Source organism: Dipodomys ordii, unplaced genomic scaffold (assembly GCF_000151885.1).
Source record: "Dipodomys ordii isolate 6190 unplaced genomic scaffold, Dord_2.0 Scaffold111, whole genome shotgun sequence".
Classification (NCBI taxonomy): domain Eukaryota; kingdom Metazoa; phylum Chordata; class Mammalia; order Rodentia; family Heteromyidae; genus Dipodomys; species Dipodomys ordii.
In genome coordinates this window covers 989,822-1,010,990 of record NW_012267327.1, presented here as the reverse complement: position 1 = coordinate 1,010,990, position 21,169 = coordinate 989,822, and the positions used below count along the sequence as shown (strand labels likewise).

Genomic DNA, 21,169 nt, shown 5'->3' with positions numbered 1-21,169 from the left:
GTCTGGTAAGGCAGTTTGTCCAGCAGAGAAGGGTGGGCAGTATACTATTTTGGAAACCCTTGAAGAAGGACATGGGGTGAGGAATGGTGGCATAAAGTTAGGCAGTGCCCGAAGGCAAAAATCAGGTAAACACAAAGATAAGGAGCCAGACTCTCTAGTTTCATCGCCGATTCAATATAGTGAAGTGGAAATGGTTTAGCGCATGTTTGGCAAGCTTCGCAAATGGAACTCATTAAATGTCTCTCTTCACGAATGCCTTCTTTTTTCATTTAGCAATTTCTCTAAAGTCTTCCCAGAGCAGTGGCTCTCAAGTAGGCTTTCCAAATTAACACTATTGATATCATCAGGGTTGTTCTTACAACTTAAACAGTCACAAGCATCATCCCCCCCATACAAGTCAGAAAAGGGAGAGTGGCTCCAGGAATCTGTGTTCTAACAAACGCTTCAGGTTCCTCGGATACACAAGAGGTAGAGAATCACTGCCTGGAGACACAACAGCTTTCAGGATACATTACTGAGTTCCTGTGGCATTTGACAAATGCAATCTTTCATTAGCAATTTCCTTTTGATTCAAGTGTCTTGTTCCTCTTCCTGGAAATAAACTCCACGAGTGTAAAGACTAAGACTTAAAACCTTTTGTGTCTTCATCATAAACCCCAGCACTAACCTGTGGTCTTCCCAAACACTATTTGGAATATACACTGTACTTCCAGCCATGGCAAATCATGCCCTTCAATGCATCTCAGGATTTCTCTGTTCACTTACAGACATACTGCCACCTGCGTACACTCTTGGAGAATCAAATTTCCCAAGTCTCCTAACTCATCTAGAAAAATCTCTTCTACCTTGAGTTGCCACATTTATACTAAATGCTTTATGAATAAGTAAAGAAGAGGAATGAATGGCTCTAAATGCAAAGATCTGTTAATGTCATATTTATGTGTGTGCTAAAATGCTAAAATATTATTCTCCATAAATATGTACAATTATTGCATATTAATAAATAATTTAAGAGATATTTAAGGTATGGAAATGTTAACTGCTTGATATGATCATTGCTCACTGTACATATATCTGTATTCAATTTCCACTGAACACTCCAAAATATATATAATGAAAATAATTATTTTCAAAACAAAGTACGCTTCTAAAAAGAAAGAATTCTTCCTGTATTTACAGAAATAATAATTTGATTATGATTAAGCATTCTAATGCATTGATTTTAAGTTAAGTTTACCAAGTATAATGCCCTAAGTCCGTGCATGAGTGGGTTATGTTTAAATTTTTGTTTTTGTCCAATGTAAGATTCAGTGCCTTAGAGAAACCAAAACAGAAATGGAGCTGAGGTCTAACTCTCCACAGGCTTAGCTGGTGTTTTCACCTTTTCTACAGGGTAGATTTAGAAATGTTAGGTTTTCTAGCATACATGAAAGTATTACAGGAATGTTTTGTTTTTTTCATACAGTAATAATAATGCAGTCTTTTTCTTTTGTCAGTCCTGGGGCTTGAACTCAGGGCCTGGGCACTGTCCCTGAGCTTTTTTTGGCCAAGGCTAGTACTCTACCACTATGATTGCTCATTATTGTAAGTGATCTTGGCACCTGTCTTGTAAGAAAATACCCAGTTGGGGAAAAAGACTATTTCATCATCTATGGCTAAGTTAGGGTATATCCAAGTGCGGGTATATGCATTTGTGTTGGACTTTGGACTAGGACCAGTCAAGGAAAAGAAAAAAAGAACACTAGTAAAATCTGATCTTGAGGAATCAGCTGGCCTGGTAGGCATGGCTATGTTTATGGGAGTGAAGATGGAGAAGGATTGATGTTGGATGCTGTCCCTGTGCAAACAATATGAGTCTTTGTCTGATAAACAACTAAAGAAAAAAGTTTGAGGGCATAGCTCAAGCGATAAAGCATTTGCCTAGTACATATCAAGTTCTGACACCAAACCCTTTCTATCAGTAATAATAAATTAAAAATAAGTCTGCATTTTTCTATCTTTCATTGAGAAAAGGTTCAGCAGGTATTTTGAGTTTCTACAAGTTTTATTGCCATATGCTAGTGTTGAGGACCACCAAAAGACTTTGCTCATATCTTTAAGGAACTTGCCACCTAGCAGAATAGAAGACAGCTACTCATAAAAATGGAAGATAATCTAAATACACTACAGGTTTGTCAAAGGGAATTGAGCAGTTTGGATGCCAAGTGTTTATGTGAAAAGTTGGAAGCAGAATTCAAAAAGCCAATGAATTAGAATTTCAAAGGTGAACAGTATTTGCATATTATTTATAATATATTAAAACTGTACAATCATACATTGAGCTACTTACAATAAATGTCAAAGATTGCTTGTTCAGACTGAATTATTTTCTGGCCAGAAGGTTCATAATAGGTCACGGAACAGGTGAATGGCATTTGTATATCAGCCTTGCTTGTTTTATACTCCAGGGATGAAGTCATGGTATATAACTGAGTGACAGGATCCATTTCCTTTTTAAAAATGATGACCACCGCTGAAAAATAAAATACTGATGGTAGTTGGTCTTTCACTAGAAAGTCACAGTCCTTAATTAATACCATAATACCTTTGAGTGGTTTTGTTCTTCTGTCTTTAGCAGGAGGAAAAACTGACATACAGCATGGTAGGATGTCTTTTCAAAGCCGTGAATCAGATACATGGACAAAAATAGAATCCCGGAATCCTATCTCCCACTCACGTCAATTAACTTCTACAACATGCCATAGGAAGAAATACTCTGTTCTTGATTCTCCTGCACAAGGTCTAAGTGGCATTTTAAAATATTACTTATTGATTGAATGTATGCATAAAGGAACAAAGTGCCTTATATAAAAGTGCCATATGTAAAAGGAGAAAAACATATTTAGATTGTGGGTAGCCTACAGAATGGCTTCCAAGGAGAAAAATCAAAGCGGGCCCATTGGATTTATTGTCCACCTCATACTTACCTCCATCCAGGGGTTGAAGCACTTTTCCACTCCTATACCATGTAATGTTGCCTTCTGGGTAACTGTCTTTTGAAATGCAGTCACCCAACTGTAAAACAAAGAAACAATACTAGTATTGCAAATACTAGTTTTTTGTTTGTTTGTTTGTTTTGTTTTTGTTTCAGTCAGGGGTATCAACTTGGAAACCCCAGAATACTTGGGAAATGCAAAGGCCTCAAGCCACTTAATTTCTGACTTGACGACATGCTATTTTATAGAATACTATTTTATCTAAAAGCAATGCTTTATATTTGGCAATATCATCTTGAGCACTTTTAAATGCGCAACAGATCCTGATGCCATTATTGAATCATATTTCTTTAACTGGCATTATTCATATTTAACAAATGCCATGATGACACTGACCATCGGCCATAGTCCATAAGTCTTCCATTACATGAAACATTTAGTGAAAGTATAATACCTGTCGTGTGTCACACTAAGTTTATTTCTCACCATAAGTGCTTTCTATGTACTTTAATCCCCACCAGCTGTTTCAATGTCTTTTGGCTTCATTATTCAATGGTTTTCAGATATTATTCAGTAAATTTAATTCTACTCAAGGAATTTGGTTCTCCCCGCCCCCCAGGAAAATGCACACAAAGGAAATTTCAGATTTGTTTTTGCCAGTCCTTGGGCTTGAACTCTGGGCTTGGGCACTGTCCTTGAGCTTCTTTTTGCTCAAGGCTAGCACTCTACCACTTGAACTACAGCGCCACTTCTGGCTTTTTCTGTGTATGTGCTACTGAGGAATGGAACCCAGGGCTTCATGCATGGGAGACAAGCACTCTACCACTAAACCACATTCCCAGCTCACTAGATACTGTTGCTTACTGCAAAAGATCAATACTCAGCTGATGTGCTGGAATGTGGAACTCCAGCCCTCTCCCCTTCTCGGTACAGCTTTCCTTCTGGCCTTTGCTACTGGGATTATTCAAATTCCATCTTCACATCCCTTTACATCAAATGTGTTTAGTGGTTTCATTTGTCAATAGAATAAAGCCCAAACTTGGAAGCTTGCTATGATCTAACCTCGCCAGAGGTTGACTTCTATCATAGCACACACATTTCTGAAATGTTTGTTTCCCAGATAGGTCATTTTCTTCCTCTTCATTTTATTTCATTTTGTTGGAAAGGATTGCCTGTAGACAATCTACTCATATTTTATTAATTCTATCATTCAGTTCACTCAAAGAGTAAGTTTTCTTTCATAAATGACCATACCTTCTTTCATTCATCGTGGTCAAAGGGACAGCATGAAGGTCCCATTGTGCTCCACGCTCTCTGAATAACATCTTCAATGCTCAGCTCCTCAAGTGCAAAGTCTATCTTATTTGTCCTGAACTCTGAGGCCACAAGAGTTATTTTAACTCCATGCTAAGTAAAAGTAATTAGTATAAAAACAAACACTCACCTTTTTTAGCTGCTCTGTTTCAAGAAATGGTGCTTTGTTTACAATTTCAGGTTGAGATGGCTGCTCTAAAGTTAAGTAGAAAAGGTTTGTAAGTATACAAAGACAAGAAAAGAGGACACCTGTGAATTGTGATTTGGTTTAGCAAATGTCAAAACAGAAGAATGATAAACAATAAAAAACAGATTTTCCTATATAATCTGGATTTTCAAATTCTGGTAGGTTTACAATTTCCAAACATTTGCTTTATTATTCTAAACATTTCTTCAAATCCTTATAACATCTGGATGTTTTATGAAATGAATATAGATTTAATAATATAACAGAGGCTAATGTATTAAGTAGGATTGACCTTTGTATAACTATTATTGATTTGGAATTTAGTTATTAGACCTGTTCTCTAATCACAACACATAGAAAACATGGGGGAAAAAGCCTTTAGAGTAGACAAATAGGTATCATTAGAGTGTAGTGAAAATTACACATCTGAATTTAGTGTTAACTATACCTTTGAAACTATATTTTGTATTAGAAATTAGGATAATGAATATTTTAGATCTACCTATATTGAAGTTATATACTTTAATTATAACAAGGCAAATTTACTATCAGTTCAAAATATAATTCTACTAATACAAGTTTCACAATGAAGACTATCTAGTTTCCAAATGAACCAATGGAAACAAGCAGTCAGAAAGATAAAGGTACAAGAAGAGAAAGACTCAAATGGACAAGATTCATAGAAACAAGAGGCATTGAGCTACCTGATTTATTTATTTATTTATTTTTGTTGCTCGTAGGTCTTGAACTCTGGGCCTGGGCGCTGTCCCTCAGCTCAAGCTCAAGGCTAGCGCTCTACCACTTGAGCCACAGCACCACTTCTGGTTTTCTGGTGGTTAATTGGAGATAAGTGTCTCATGGACTTTCTTGCCCAGGCTGGCTTTGAACCGTGATCCTCAGATCTCAGCCTTCTGAGTAGCTAGGATTACAGGCATGAGTCACTGGCACCTGGCTGAGCTACCTAATTTTAACAAAAATGACCACAAAATAATGAAAAGTTGACTGAAATTCACCCCCAAAGAGATGCCTGTTCTGAAAAACCTAACAAATGGAAATTAAAGCCCTAAATGTTGTCAGTATACTTTAATGATCTCACTAGTATAAAGGAATGCCTAAAAAAGTAAAAACTGAGAAATTGATTGGTTAAAAACAATGAATTATGTCTGAAATCCATCCTCTAAGATACAAATATCTCACACAGATCTCTAATTTGGTAAACAAACACATCCAGTATATTTACATACAAAGAAAAATTCTTAGGGCTTAAATAAATAAACCAAAATTTTCTGGGCATTGATTGAGTGACCAGTGATTGAGTGCCATTTTCTGAGAGTTTAAAATACTGAATTAACTTACCTAGTCAAATCAGAGTCAAAATGAACAACAACAAAATAAGTTATAGTTTCTCCTTCAGTTGCGTTACGTGTGGCATACAGGGAGAAATCTGGAAACTTCTTACCATAAATTCAGGCTCTCAATATAACTATTAGTTTGGGCAGCATGGCCAACTTTGTTTTCTATATTAACATGTAAAAACAATTTTCCCCTTTTCACTTCCTCCTCCTATTTGGACTGTACCTATCAACTTTGCTTTGGAAATTCTGTGATGGCTCATTGACACAGACATAATCCTAAACACATGGCTTCTTACAGTCCTTGGTTGATCCTCAGCAAAAGCCATAGGACACTTTCTTTACATCAAAAATGAACAAAACTGTGGCAAACCTAAGAAAACTTGATGAAAGGGAGCTTAAAATTTAGTCCTCTTCACATGTATATTCATTTTCCTATTTGGAAGAAAGTCATAGTGAATACTATCAAAACAATGTTAATACCTATTATATTTCTTTGAGTTATTTTCCCTTTAAAACTTGGTCTAACCCTCTCTATTAGCTGCATATTTTGTATGCAATTTTCTGTTAGGTTAGGTGGCAACAATCGATGTGTAATTGTTGGGAGGACCATAAAAGAGGACAACGTACTATTTTAACAAAATTGCATATTGATTCCAAAGTATTTCTTTAAAAAGAAACTTTATGTGCACAATGTCCTAGTATGATTCAAGGATTCATAACCAAGTAGAAAACTGAAAGAAAAAGAAATACCACAAATTTACTTACAGTGTTAAAACAAGTTAATCGAGGGCGGTGATTTAAAAATAAGCCAAATTTTCATCCTGAGCATCACCTTTTTCTAATATCACTCTAAAATCAAATGGTGGCTTTCATATATTTTACTCAATGACCTGGCTATCTCAGTTGAAATGGATGGGAGTTACATCATCACCACAGTAAAACATTGAAATCTTATAGAGAGATTTAAAAATAAGTATCCCAACATTTATGCTAAATGTGCTAGTATTTTATAGGTCATATATATGTATGTTTGCATGTATATATATACGGACACATATGTGCACATGTCTATGTGTTGTAGGAGAGAGTAGCTGTTACCTTTAGTAGTGTAGAGTATTGCCATGTAATAAATGATAAGGTGTCATATAATGAATGATAAGGCCCAAATGACTCTTTCCCCTCCCCTCCCCTTCCCTCCCCTTCCCTTCCTTCACCTTCCTTTCCCTTCCCCTCCCTTTCTTTTTTTTTTCCTTGCTTGCTTGCTTGCTTGCTTCCTTCCTTCCTTTCCTTATTTTGGTGTCAGTATTGAAGCTTCAACACAGGGTCACTCATCTGGTTATTATTATTATTATTAAGGCTGGTACTCTACTACCTTGAACAGTTTTCACTATTATCCTTTGAGAGCTGTGGTTGGTTAATGATTAAAAGGAAAGCTACAGTTGATATTTATCACAGTTTGAAACAGTTCATACAAAGAAGTTTTTTCTGCTATATTTTTTCTTTTTGTTTTATGTGAGCTAGAGAAGTGAAACAGATTTTTTTTAAAGCTGGAGATGAAGGAAATGGTGATGTACAGATGGGGGTTTGTCATGAAGAAATATACCAAGATAGTTACTTTCATTTACTTTAAGATCTAGCTTATGGTTAGTGAATGTTTCAAGCATTATCATTGAACACAACTAGAAATCATCAACCTGCTAAAATTTGTATATCCTGACCTCCAGCAATCTCACAGGCAGGTGAAGATAAAGTAATAAAAGCAAGAACTCTTATATATCACCCTCATGGCTCTACTATTACTGTCAAAAATGACCTGCCGATAGCTCATTTTGACACAGGAGGACACAAACAGGCAGATGTGCTTTCAGGTGTTTTTCTCAGCAGCAACCCAAGCTCAGATTTGACAAAAACTTAAAGCTTACATGTCCATGAAATCATGTTGTGTATATCACTAATAGATGGTGGAAATTATATTTTATATATAAAGAATAAAATTGAAATATGCAATGTAGGCCTCATTCATTAAATGAAGAATTCTCAGCTTTTTCCTCCACTCCTCTTAAAACACTATTTTCAGATTGAATAACTTTGCTGGGGAAGATGGAAGAGAGATACTCACTTCTGATAAAGCATAAGAAGTACCCAAATTCAAAGTTTTCAAATAGAAGCTTCCAAAGAACTCAGAAGCCAACAAACATGGCATGCCCCTAGAGAGCTTGTCAGATTGTGTCAAGATACAGGCTTTCCTGTGATACCACAAAACACCAGTAGAGGAAACTCACATATTAGAATTGTGAAGTTCAAGTGCTTTATAACATCCCCTTCACTGCTCCCCCCACCCTTTTTTATTTTATTTATTTATTTTATTATTATTATTTTTTTGGTCCCATCATGGGGCCTGAAGTCTGGGTCTGGGCACTGTCCCTCAGCTCTTCAGCTCAAGGCTAGCGCTCTACCACTTGAGCCACAGCGCCACTTCCGGCTTTTTTCTTCTTGCTTATGTGGTGCTGAGGAATCGAACCCAGGGCCTCATGCATGCAAGGCAAGCGCTCTACCACTGAGCCACCTTCCCAGCCCCTATCCCACCGTTTTTGTAAACTGAGATACTATGTTGCCCAGATTAGTCCTGAAGTTAGGACTCAAGTGATCTTCCCATATCTACATCCAGAGTAACCGGATCTCTTTTTCATAAACAAGTTATGAATGACATTGAAAAATGTAGCAGAATTCCATCGAACTGTACAGAATCACGTTTTCACCTTCCCCAACCCCCTCTCTCTTTTTTAAGCTCCTTACAAAGAGTTAAAAGAGCAAAACTCCTGAACATCTGAAGCATTCATTTTACTGATGAGGTCATCTCAGAGTCTTGGCTGAAGTCTGAAATTAGGAGCAGTTTTGACAAAGCAAGGTCTTCCTGTGATCAGCTCAGTGATTCCTTTTCCATCTCAACACTAACAGCCATTTGGCTCTCTGGGATCCCATTTGACCTCTGAGTCTTTTGCACAATCACTGGAACATTTAAAGGCCTATTCTTCCTTCTGAATAGTTTCATTAACCTCAAATGTTCACAAAATGCAAACAGTTTGATTTTGCTACTACTCAACTTTTGAAAATCGCTGATTTGTGGTGTTAATGCACCCATTGTTTAGAACTGGACTGGCCCATGTGTATGCTTTCTTGTGTCTAAGCAATAGCTTAAAACTAAACAAATCAATCTGTACTACAGGTAAAGTCATCCATCAGGATGTGTAGTTTGAATAAATATAATTTCCCTTTGCCCGTGAGCAAGGAATTCTGCCGCATGCTGCTGTAGGATTGGATCACAGGAGCCACACGGGATTCTATGGTACGTGGTGGGTGTTGCTAGGTGACTCAACAGAGGACTGATTGATGAGCCCAGTAACTCTTCCGTGACTGCCATATATGCATGCCAGAATGGATGTCTCCCAGTCACAGCTGCTGTTGGCTTCACAAAAAATGACCCAAAGTAAACTCATTATTTGAAAAAAGAAGTCACAGAAAGTCCATATATGATCTTGTAAACACTGCCTTTATCATGAGCTATGCTGTTCATTTGATTGGATTCGGAGTGTCTCATAGTTGCCATTTTCAAGAGTGTGCAACTTGTCTATGTAAATTCTCCCTGGCCCCCAGCCTGGAATGCAAATTCTGTTTCTGAGCATTGCTTTGTTCTCAACAACATTCAAAAGAGAAGGGGACAGTGGTGCTGGCCATGTGTGTGTATGGTTGGGGAAGAAGAAGGAGGGAAATGTTTTCTGCAGCACAGAATCCTCTGTATTCCAAAGCAGCTTACAGATTTACTTGAATTAGACCAACTGAATTTTTAGTTTTAGATTTCTGTATAGCACTATGGCATTCTTTTAAAAGAAAAAAAAGATTGAGAAAATGTCATGAATGAATCTCCTAAATGCAGCAACTTAAATTTTCTCAACTTCCTTTTATACTACCTTGACATTCAATAATTTTACTGTAGTATCAAAGGAACTTGGAAATGGAATATTTCTATACATTATTAGGAGAGTGCTGTCACTTTATATATCCTTGACATCTGGTTGTATTTATGGTATCGTAAGATATATACATATATCCTATGAGCAGTGGTAAGTTCACTTGTTCTAATGCTATCAGAACAAAATTTGAAGAAATAAAGAATCTGCTTGGGCTCTGGGAAAATTCAAAATGCTGGCCTTTGACTTTATGTGCTTCATGGGGGTAGACATGGCTGGCAAATACTTGGTACTTGTTCAAGTCTAAAATGATTGTAAGGTCAGATGATTTCTGGAATGTGCCTCCTAAACTGAACTGAAACATGCAATATGCTTTTTCAAGGCTCTTCTGGAGAATGTGTTTTCTTTGATAGTATAAGCACCCTTTGAGTCCACATTCTGAACCCATAGGAGCTTTGAAGTCCATATAAATACTTAAGGGAGAGACCTACTTAGTTGCATAAGTTATTACAGAAAATTGAAGGGGGGTGGAACCCAGCTTACTTGCTGTAGTTGAAGCCCTCTGGGTTTTTTTTCTTCACTATTTATTTTAATAATTACTAGGTGCTGTCAAAAAGTCTTATCAGAAAGCAGAAGGAATAAAAAAGTTGAAAAATAAAAGATATTCTTCCCTAATTAAAAAGGACTAGCTTTCTGAAACTTTTGAAACCTACTTTTCCTCCTGTAATTTCTAAAACATAAGGTAGAACTCTTTTATTTGAATCTTAAGAGATGAAATGCTTTAATTATACCTTCTCAAGTACCATTATCTATATATTATTATTAGGCAAAGGTAACTTTGCCATAGTGACTATAATAATTATGCTAAGTTTCTTTTCTTTTTATTTTTTTCTTCTAAACTTAAACCTTTACCTTAACCTCACACACATTCATAGTTTGCTGAGATTTTATATTTTAGGAAATTTTCTTAGCCAAGTGAACACTTTAAATTCATCAATGAGCATTAAAGGTCAGGACACATACACATATCATAAACATAAAAATTATATACTTAGATCTCTAGGTCACAAGATAGCCTGGCACTGACATTGTATTTGTTGCCTGCATATATTAAAGTGGCAATTTAGAATGGTTCAGCCTAATAATCTATTGGTATTTCTTTCTGACATGCAAAGATTCTATGTCTCTCTATACCCCAAAATATTTATTTGTATGGCTCGGTGAAAATCACGGCTCATATGCCAGTTCTTTTTTTCTTTCTTTTTTTTTGCCAGTTATTTCTGTAGTATTCAGATCTCAGAAAACTTTACACAACAAAAAACAAAGACTATTATTTTAGTTCCTTGTTTCTTGTTGCAAATCTCCTCTTTCAATTTCAGACTCTACTTTCCTTGTGGACGGCATGCATGAGCAGAAGGAAGATCTCTAGAAATCTCCCAAGATGCATGATGTAGAGGCACCACAGGAAGCTCATTCTTTTTTCTGAAGAACCTGCTGTAGGACTAACCATTGCTACCCCTTAACAGTCACATGTAGCGCTACTTACTGAACACTTTCACTACTGTTGGGGCTTCAAACACATTGTCCTCCGTCACCAGCATGCACACGAATCTCTTCTCGTCACTGATTTTTGCATTGCTGATAGACAGGGTGTAGTTTTCTGAGAGGTTCAATCTGTCTTTGTATTCCGGTACATCATCATACTGCACACTTTTCTTTGTAGAAGACCTGAAGGCGATAAATACTGGCGAGCCATCGGGCTTCTCCTGAAAATTGAAATAATGTGTTTTATTTAAAAGGACAAGCATATTCAGACACATAAGACGAAATTCAGAAAAACAAACCTTCCTTGGTCACCTTCCTATACCAATATTTACTATATTTTTCTTCAAGAATAATAATAGGGCCTAACAGCCTCCAGAAGTCTTTGCTTCCAGAAAATTCACTCTTCCTAAGAAGGAAGCCGTAAGTTGTTTTACAGGTTGATTTAAATGTGGGGAAAGAAAAAGTGCTGAGCTCAAACCCACTGAGATTTTTGTTTCCCACCATCTAAAGGACAAAATTAGGTGCTGTTTTGAAACTGACAAGGGCTGGTCTTCTTCAATATAAAATTTAAAACATAAACCAATATAGACATGTGGAAAATGGTGTTCTGATAAATATTGCAGCAAGTAATATTCTTGAGCTGCAAATACAGATCTAGATATTCTGGGTAGCTATATTCAGGCCTATTCTTTATTTTAATCCACATACATTAAAGGTCCCCTTCTTTCCACAGAGCGGATGCGGCTGACCTTTCTACGACCACCACTTACCCTCTCTTCCTGTAGAAGAGCATTTATCCTTGTAAAACAATCATGTGCATTAAGCAAGAAAATCAGGTTAACCACTAAAGTCCACATTTTTTACTACCTGAGTCATAAAACACAACTCAAGAGGCTTTAAAATAGTAATTTCTCAAAATGAGATTAAAATCTGGCAAATACAATGATGCCAAAGGATAGAGACGAGGCACATTTCTTCAAATTTTCTTAGCCAAAAGACCATTTAGTCTAAAATTGGGATCAATTCCTTTTTTTACTTACCTTACCAGGCTGCTGAGAAAATAAGAAAAGCATGCTGACATACTTGGAAAAATTTTTAAGATTCTGTAGAGACTAACTTCTAAAAAAATATTTGTATCGATCACTAGGCTTATCGTGGTGTCTAATAGTTTTACAAGTATATGAATACTTCAGTGATAGCATTCTTACATCTTTTAGCATTATCCCAGGTTTACAGTGAGAATCCTTGTCTTCAGTTATTTCTTCATGGTAGGATAAATAGACCAACACTTTAAGTTTCCACAGCCCTTCCCTTATGTTATTAATTTGTGAACAATTATGTGGCAGATGTTTTGGCTTTCTATGCAGCAGGAATTGATTTAATGCTTGTAAGCACCTTGGAAGTTCGAATTGTAGTTTCATTTACAGATTAGACAATGAATCCTAAATTAGCTTCTCAAGGTCTCTGCTGCTGAGATGTGAGTTCAGTTTCCTGGCCTCCTTCTGACTATACTGTTCCACTTTAGACAGTGGGTAGATACTTTTTCCATACCTAGCACTGTGGTTGATGCTAATAAAGAGCTGAGAGGGTGACACTGGGAGGAGTGGACAACTGTGGTCTCCATTCACTGGAAGTTCATGGTGATGAGGAGAAACTAACCCATCTTCTCCTCATGTTTGCTTCCTTTCATTTTCCCCCTATTGCTTCCATTTGTCTTTCAGGTGCTTGCATTACATTAGAAGATTTATACAATTTCTGCAAAACAACGCTGACAAAATAACTCAAATGTATCTCATCTGATTATTCTTGGGTCTTTTTGCTTAACAGACAATTGGAAACTGGCCATTACTGATTGCTTTTCAGTGCTACCATTTACATGGCAACTATTCAGTGTCATACTGAAAATTTTCTGTGATCCCCAAAGACTTTTTTCACTTGATTCCATTCATTTTGACTGCAAGTTTGATCCACAGATGAATTAATTGTGCGGTACATACCCCAAGCTCTAAGAATTTGGGAGGATGCTACATAGACTTCTCTCCTAGGTCTTAACTTCATCTTACCATGTTAATAAAGATCTAGAAATACTTAGAACTATCTAGAAAGAATCAGATACTAGGAGAAGGAGGGGAGAAGTCAGAAGAGTGGCATGGTGTCCCCCCACCCCCTTCCATTCACATGCCACACACACACACACACACACACACACACACACACGGGTTACAGTTTTGTAGTTCACAATTACATTCGATGACTTCTTCAAGCAATTACCACAACTCAGGTGCCCTTAAGTGCTTTGGTATGTTTTGCTTTAGCCATTCCATCTCTGTGAGGAAGATACTCTTATCTGATTTGATATTGAAAATTAGGGATTCATTCGCTTGCCCAGAACCCCGTGGGTTATCACCTATTAGTCTGGCTTCAGAAACCACAGGCTAAAAGACTGTCAGGTCAATTTGTGTATTCTGAAGAATTTTTTTTTTCTGGGAGATGTGAGAAGAAAAAGGCCTAAAAAAATGAATCAAACTATACTTTTGTACAAATCATAATGCATCACACACCATAAAAAGCCATGAGAACTGTTGTTAAGGAGAAGCATCTAATGAGTTACTTGAGCACCAAGTGTTTTCCTTGCTCAAATTCCAGTTAATATTCAAGGAGCTAGAGATATCTTCTACCAAGTCCATGGCTACCATGGCTACATGAAAAGAGCAGGAGCACTGGGGAGCAGAGCCCCACAGATGGTCCTTTGTGGAAATCCATATATCTCTACCTCTAATTCATAAGAATGAATTTTTCACACTAGTAGGACCTAAGAATGGTGTATTTATTGCATTTATTTTGAAATAGTGTTTGTTATACAAACCTAGAAGTTGTATTGGCTCATCTAATACAGTTAATTCCAACCTTCTTACTTTCCTATACATTGATGAACACTGCCATTGCATAAATTTAAAATTCCACACTTACATATTTCCATTTGCCAAACATGAGATTCTGAGGTACATCGAGTCGGCAAGGCATGATTATGGTATCTCCGTATGCTGAATTTACAGTATACCATCCAAGACCTTCAGGTGAAAGGAAAAACAAAAAGATATTTTAAATGTTTTGTTGATATCATAGTATAGGTGTGTTGCGGAACGTATCTGTGGGTCATCTTTACTGTATTTAACAGAAATATACTCACAAAGAACACCTTTTAAATGATCAAGCTATACTTACATATATTTGAATTACTCTTTATGTATCTTTACATATGTTTTTACATACATTTAAAAATACTGCCCAAGCTATTATTTGGCAAGCTAAAGAAAAACTACCAAAGTAAGAACTAATACATTTATAACCAAATTCAATTTTGTTTGTAAGAAGAAAAATGGGAAGGTAAAGAGCACTTTAAAGCTGTAGAGGTTGAGCCAGGAGCCAGTGGCTCACACCTGTAATCCTAGCTACTCAGGAGGCTGAGATCTGAGGATGACAGTTCAAAGACAGCCTGGGCAAGAAACTCCATGAGACTCTTATCACCAGAAAACCAGAAGTGGTGCTGTGGCTCAAGTGGTAGAGTGCTAGCCTTGAGTTGAAGAGCTGAGCACAGCACCAAGTTCAAGCCCCATGATGGACAAAAAAAGCTGTAGAGGTTTAAATATTAATTTAATACTTTTCCAAAAAAATATAATACTAATATATTAATATGCAATATTAATATAATAGTAATATAAAATAATAATATAAAATTTCTTTTAAAATTGTTATTTACAAACTGGTTAGTACTTTAGGGGGACAGAGAAATCTTATTTAAATCACAATTTGTTATTACAGGATGAAAAGCTCCCTGGTCTTATTGATGAGTGGGAAATCTATAAATAATAGGTAATTAAAATGTCAAAACAAAGATTTTTTTCATTGGAATGTAAAATATTCATCATATTTGTATATAATCATGAAGTATGAAGAAATTGAGCATTTTGGGACAGAAAGACAAATACTATACATTATTTCTAAAATAGTAGATCTGATCTGAAAGGAGAGACTAGAAATGTTTGGGAGAAGAGGATAGAGATTGAATGTTTTGGTGCCTAATTATTACAGCATAATGGGTGACTATAATTCATAACACTCTACTGCTAAAAGGTATAATGTTGAAGACTCTAAACCTAGATAAATTTTAGGTAACTTATACTGATTTGTTCAGGACAAATGGTATATTGCATAAATATATTCAAATATCATACTGTACCCCATAAATATGCATAGGTATTTCATGTTGAAAATTTTAAAAGCTCACTCAAGTTAATAGCAATTAATAAACAAGTTATATAGTTGAAGTTATTTTGTCTACAAAGATATTTAACGTGTAAAACAATTTAACAAGGTATGTCACAATTGGACATGCATGTGAAGGGGGTAAACTATAGAGACAAAATGGTATTTTGTCCACCAGGTGGTGCCAAAGGGCAAAGCTACAGCAATCTACAACGCATAAATAAAATCATTTTGTCTTTCTGAAGAAGCAGGACTGCAGAGATGCTGTCATTCTCAGTTAACCACAGTATGTGCAAATCTTTTATATAGAAGCTAAATTCATTCACTTTTTACGGTAAAAAGAATAAAATTTCTATTTTAAAATAATATTTATTGAAAAGGCTACTTCTCCTTTAAGCAATTTATCCCACTGCATACAAACATAAAGAACAAAGAGCAAAGTTAATGTAAATATGCAACACAGCAACATTTTCACAATTGCTAAGATACAGAATGCAAACGATGACAAGTGATAATGTCTTTTCACTTGAGTCAGAGAAGAGGTACATCTTAAATTGTTTATTGTTATATAATAAGGAATATTTTTCTAAAAAAATTAAAATTAACATATTACAACTACATTTTTGGTTTTGAAACATCAAACACCAGAAGATTGCAAATGAAGAGATGACCGAGTCAATCTTTTGTGAATAAAAAATAATGGGGAGGAGAGGTTGTTAACTGCATTTTTTTTTGCTTTATTTATTAATGGTGAAGTTCTAAACATGCTAGGCAAGCACTCTACCAATAACCTACATTGGAAACCTAATGAGCATTGAGATATATAGTCACAGACATGCAAACTAATCACATTTAACACACAGCTTTATTTCCAAACAGTACTTGGTTTCTATGTTCCTTGTTTCCTCTGGAATTTCTACGATGTATTGTATGACCCGCCCATATACAGGTGCAGGTCTGACAAGCCCAAGAAGCCATTGTGTGAGTTCATGAAGTGAATTCAAGATGAATTGTCTTTCCTTCATATGAGGTGGCAAGACATGTCTCCATGTCTTCTAACTGATGGGTTCCCACCCATGGCTAACAACAAGCAACTTAAAGTCTCAGGCACCAATAAAGTGAATTTTTTTGCAAAGTAAAGGAAAAAAAAAAACCCAACAACTGACCAACAAAACAATGACAAAATTCCAATGGTCTTTTCCAAAATTATAATGCTTTGTTCATTTTAGGAGACCTTTTTTCTCCTCTCCCTTCTAGAATATCAATGTGTCGTACACACACAGAGTTTTACAACAAATTTGAAAACTGTCTGACTTTCAAGAACCTGGTATATCATTAATATGAAGAAAGTACAACTGCAACAGGGAAAGGATTACACATTTCAAGTGTTTGTGTCTCCAAGAACAATGCTTGGTGTTTAAAGGACCCCTAGTAATATGATTTCTCATTTGATTGCTGTAGAGCACTTTTCTAGTTTGTTATCAAATTCGCATCTTTGCAAACCAGAGAGAATTTGTTAACACTAGAACTTTATAAGTGATTTCTTATTCCTAGTGCATATTCTAAAGGCTGACTTATCTTACTTTCCATGTGCAGGTTGGTTACTTGAGTTTTGTCCTTGCATAAAAGGCAATCTCTGTCTTGAGGAGGGAGAAAAAAGCGTATTTTGTAGCATATTTTTACAGGTTTCTTGGTTGGGAAGATAGAAAGATAATCTCCTTTCCATTCAGGTGAAATTAGAAGTTGTTTGTGCTTTCTGACGTGAAGATGATATTGAATATGTTCCTTTCCTCATTTGTGATGAGGACAAAGCAAAAAGTTAGTGGGTTTTCAGTTTGTTTTATTAAAGATATTTGGAAATTCATGGATTTTGTTTTCATTTCTTTTAGTAACAATACCAAATATAGAAGGAATCAGGACTGAACTCTGAAGAGCAGAGCAAACAGAAACAAATAAGACCCATGAGAAGAATGAGGACAACAGCCACCGACAGAAGCTTTGTTCCTCAGCCCCTGGGCAGAATGAATGATTGGATTGATGGCATTAGGAGCCATACACTTGTGCTTATTTTAGAATCACATTTCAAGTCTGCAATAGTCATCAATGTTTTTCTTCTGGAAAGAGGAGATTGAATCCAGGGTTATCATAGAGCAAGATTAAAAGCTCACATCTGTGGGAGAGCTAACTTCTCCACCCCCTAGGGATAAAGTGGCTCCTAAGACCTTAGTGATCTGGTGATGAATTAACAACCTAATTTGTAGAGATGTCTTAACCTTTGAGATGAAGTGCCAGCAACAGCCAAAGCACCTGACAACCTCTATGATTCTGTTTATACTTTTCACAGAAGAAAGAGCTTTTTAATCTTTGAATTACCACATCTGAAAATTCAGTTGAGCTTACTAGACCTCCCTTGTAATTATGTCCCTGTAATATTAGTTGATTAAACTACTCATGGTTTTGTAGTCTTCAGATGAATAGGCAGCACTGCAAATATAGAATTCTTATGATGTCCTTCTCAAAGGATTCTAAAATGCAAGTAAATACATATGTGCATAAACAGGAGCTTTTCTCTACAAGGATAATCTGATGATATATATGACTAGATATGTCAGATATTTTATTTATATTTTATTTATTCTAAATACTTAAGGTATTTTGTGAAATATTTTTGCTATTCATGTCTTCAAATGTAAAGAGAGTTCATACTTGAGAAGCAGTATGTAATTTTAAATAAGCTTATTAACCAAAAATGAACAATATATTTAGAAAAGTTACATAGGAGAATTGAATGGAAACAAAATGTGGTAAGAAAAACCTCTTGACTGATATATCAAATGTATAGAATCCCAGGCAAGTTCTTGAACACTCAAGTGAATTACAGTCACATATCTGTACAGCAAACAGCTTATAAGGAGCATCAAAAACAGACTTGCAAAATTTTGAAGCTAGGTGGTCACTTTTGCTCTCTGATTAAGATAATTAAAAATCCAAAGGTTTTGATCACTCCAGTGATGAATGGTTTTTCCATAAAAAATAATTGTCCAGTTCAGACTGATCATTTTCCTTGCATTGGTGATATATACAGGCATTTGAATTGGGGCATCATAAAAGTCAGAATCTGCTGCCACATTTCCAGTAGAAGAATAGCAAGTAGCATAGAAAATTGGGTTAATTGTTATTTATTACATGGATACTTTAATCGCATCACCATCCTTAAAAGCACTTTTTGAGCCCTGAAGCCTTAAGGTGCCATAAGTGTTAATTGCAAGTACAAATTGGCTTGGAGCTTATGGCATAAGAACTAAATCCTAGTTTCATAGAAATTTGTACTTACTAGCAAAGACTTACTTGAACAAGTAAATTATGGGAGAAGGTGTAGGTGTAAGTGAAAGTTGATTATTAAAAATACTGTCATAATGCTCTTATTTATTAATGAGTTAGAATGTGCGAAACTCTTATTGACATGTGAATACTTCATAATAGCAGTGTTTCTTAGTTGGTCACTAGATTGGCAATGTTATAAGCAGAATATAAGAACGCTGGTCTGTGTTTTAGGAGGATTGCAGCATCTCTACTATTGATCAGATGAGAGTTGCCCATTCCCTCCATGGCAATAATCAGATATTACAAATGTCCCTTCTGTGGCAAAATTGTCCCCACACACTCCACTGAGAACCACAGGTGTAAACCTTTGATCAATTTCTGATATTCAATAAAACTATGGGTTCCAAGGCAGAAGAGTTTAAAGTCATATACACTAAACTACAGAAAAACAAAACAAAACAAAACATAATTGAATAGAAGCAAAGGGATCAAGGCAGATGGGGTAAATAATATCTGGTTAATATGAAGTTTGTTTTTACACATTAATGTATTATTTAAAGTACAATAGGTGGATACATTGAAGACTTTGGGTTTTGGTCATCAACCTTTTATAGAAATGAGTAAGATATGTTGTTCTAGCAAATCCTGTTCATATACCACAATCAAGCACCAACTATTCACTCTGTATATAATCTTTCTAAACTGCACATGTCCTATCTATATCTATATCTCTCTATATATAATTTAATAACACAAACTATCATAGTTGTGCTGGTACCGTGAATTACATATCTTGAAGAAGATAGTGAAACTGTGATTCTATGATTGCACCCTAGGAAGTTAACTCATAATTTCTTCTTTCCCTATATTATCAAATTAAACAATAATTTAGACAAGAGTTTACATTTCATACAGGTCATTATATGTATATTTATGTATACAAATACACATACATGTACACATATACACATATACAGGTGTTGCAGGTCACAGGCACAAGAACTATAATTCATCAGTGATTTGGCATGGATGGAATAAGGGAGGAAATTCTGATTTTATCAGACATTTATTAGGGAGAATAGGAATGTTCTTTTCTTCTTTCTTTCTTTTTTTCCTTCATCAAGTTCCATTTAAGTTATTTAGTTATATTTTCCCTTCATCAAGTTTCATTTAAATAATTTGGCCACGTTGGATAATTGTTGGATCTGAGGTAGGGAAATTATTGTTCAACTTTGTGCATATCCTTTCACAAAGCTATACATGTGATATAGACATAATGAAATAACGTCTACAAATGTGAAAAAAATTGGTCTTGTATTTTTCCCCATTTCCTATTTATTTATTTATTTATGGTAGCATTCTGTTCAAGCTTTGATTATTGTTGGCTTGACCTAGGAAGTCTTTTTTTTTTTTGGGGTCATGGGATCTGAACTCTAGAAGAGTAGAGCTCTACTACTTGAGCCACAGCACCACTTTCGGCCTTTTCTGTTTATGTGGTATTGAAGAATTGAACACAGGGCCTCATGCATGCACTCTACCACGGAGCCACCTTCCCAGCCCCATTTCCTATTGTTTTAAACATGTTTTACATTAGAAATACTAGATGAATGGTTGGCACACTCTGAACAGTATCTGGAGGAAAAAGGATCATCTCATTAAACATTAGTATGTCAGATTATGTTTTAAGATATGTTCTCTTTATTTTGATTACGAAATTTGGTATTTTATCAGTCTCTATCACTACTGATCCATAGGTTAAGGTAACCATCTCTTTTATGCAACAGGTCTACATAGAGTTTAAGATACATGTATCAGTATTTGTATTGATTGCTGTGCTATGCATTGATTTGCATGCACATTTTACTGCAAACATGGGAGCTCCCTTGAGGCCGAGCCGTCACAGTGCCCACTCCACCCACTTTGCTTAGGCTTTCCCCACCTGTCCCTCACAGTTTTCATTCCTTGAGCCTGTCCATCTGAGTTCCTATGTGTTCTTTCAAGTCTGTCTCAAAAACAATCTATTCTGTATCTCCATTCATGTACTGGCTTTCACTGAACTCTTGATTCAGGCCAAGTATTAGCTATACTTGGAGGAGGAAAACATATAAATAAGATTCTAAGGGCTTTTGTTCAAGGAGCCTGATGGAATTTGCACCAGGATGACAATGTCAGAGTAGAACACAGATCTCCATAACTCTGTGAGTCCCTTGAAAAGAAGTGAGAACCATAGATACT

At 35.8% G+C, this 21,169-nt stretch overlaps 1 protein-coding gene across 4 annotated transcripts in view; it reads right to left on the bottom strand.

The window, feature by feature from the left end:
• The window catches only part of Alcam (activated leukocyte cell adhesion molecule), a 189,896-nt gene that overhangs the window by 35,408 nt on the left and 133,319 nt on the right, over positions 1–21,169 (bottom strand). For all 4 annotated transcript variants that reach the window (XM_013028571.1, XM_013028572.1, XM_013028573.1 and 1 more), the window contains exons 2-6: positions 14,315–14,415; positions 11,346–11,565; positions 4,420–4,484; positions 2,967–3,054; positions 2,330–2,512 (exon numbers count right to left, since the gene is read on the bottom strand). In XM_013028571.1, the coding sequence (XP_012884025.1) occupies positions 2,330–2,512; positions 2,967–3,054; positions 4,420–4,484; positions 11,346–11,565; positions 14,315–14,415 (657 nt within the window). The remainder of the gene's footprint in view (positions 1–2,329; positions 2,513–2,966; positions 3,055–4,419; positions 4,485–11,345; positions 11,566–14,314; positions 14,416–21,169) is intronic.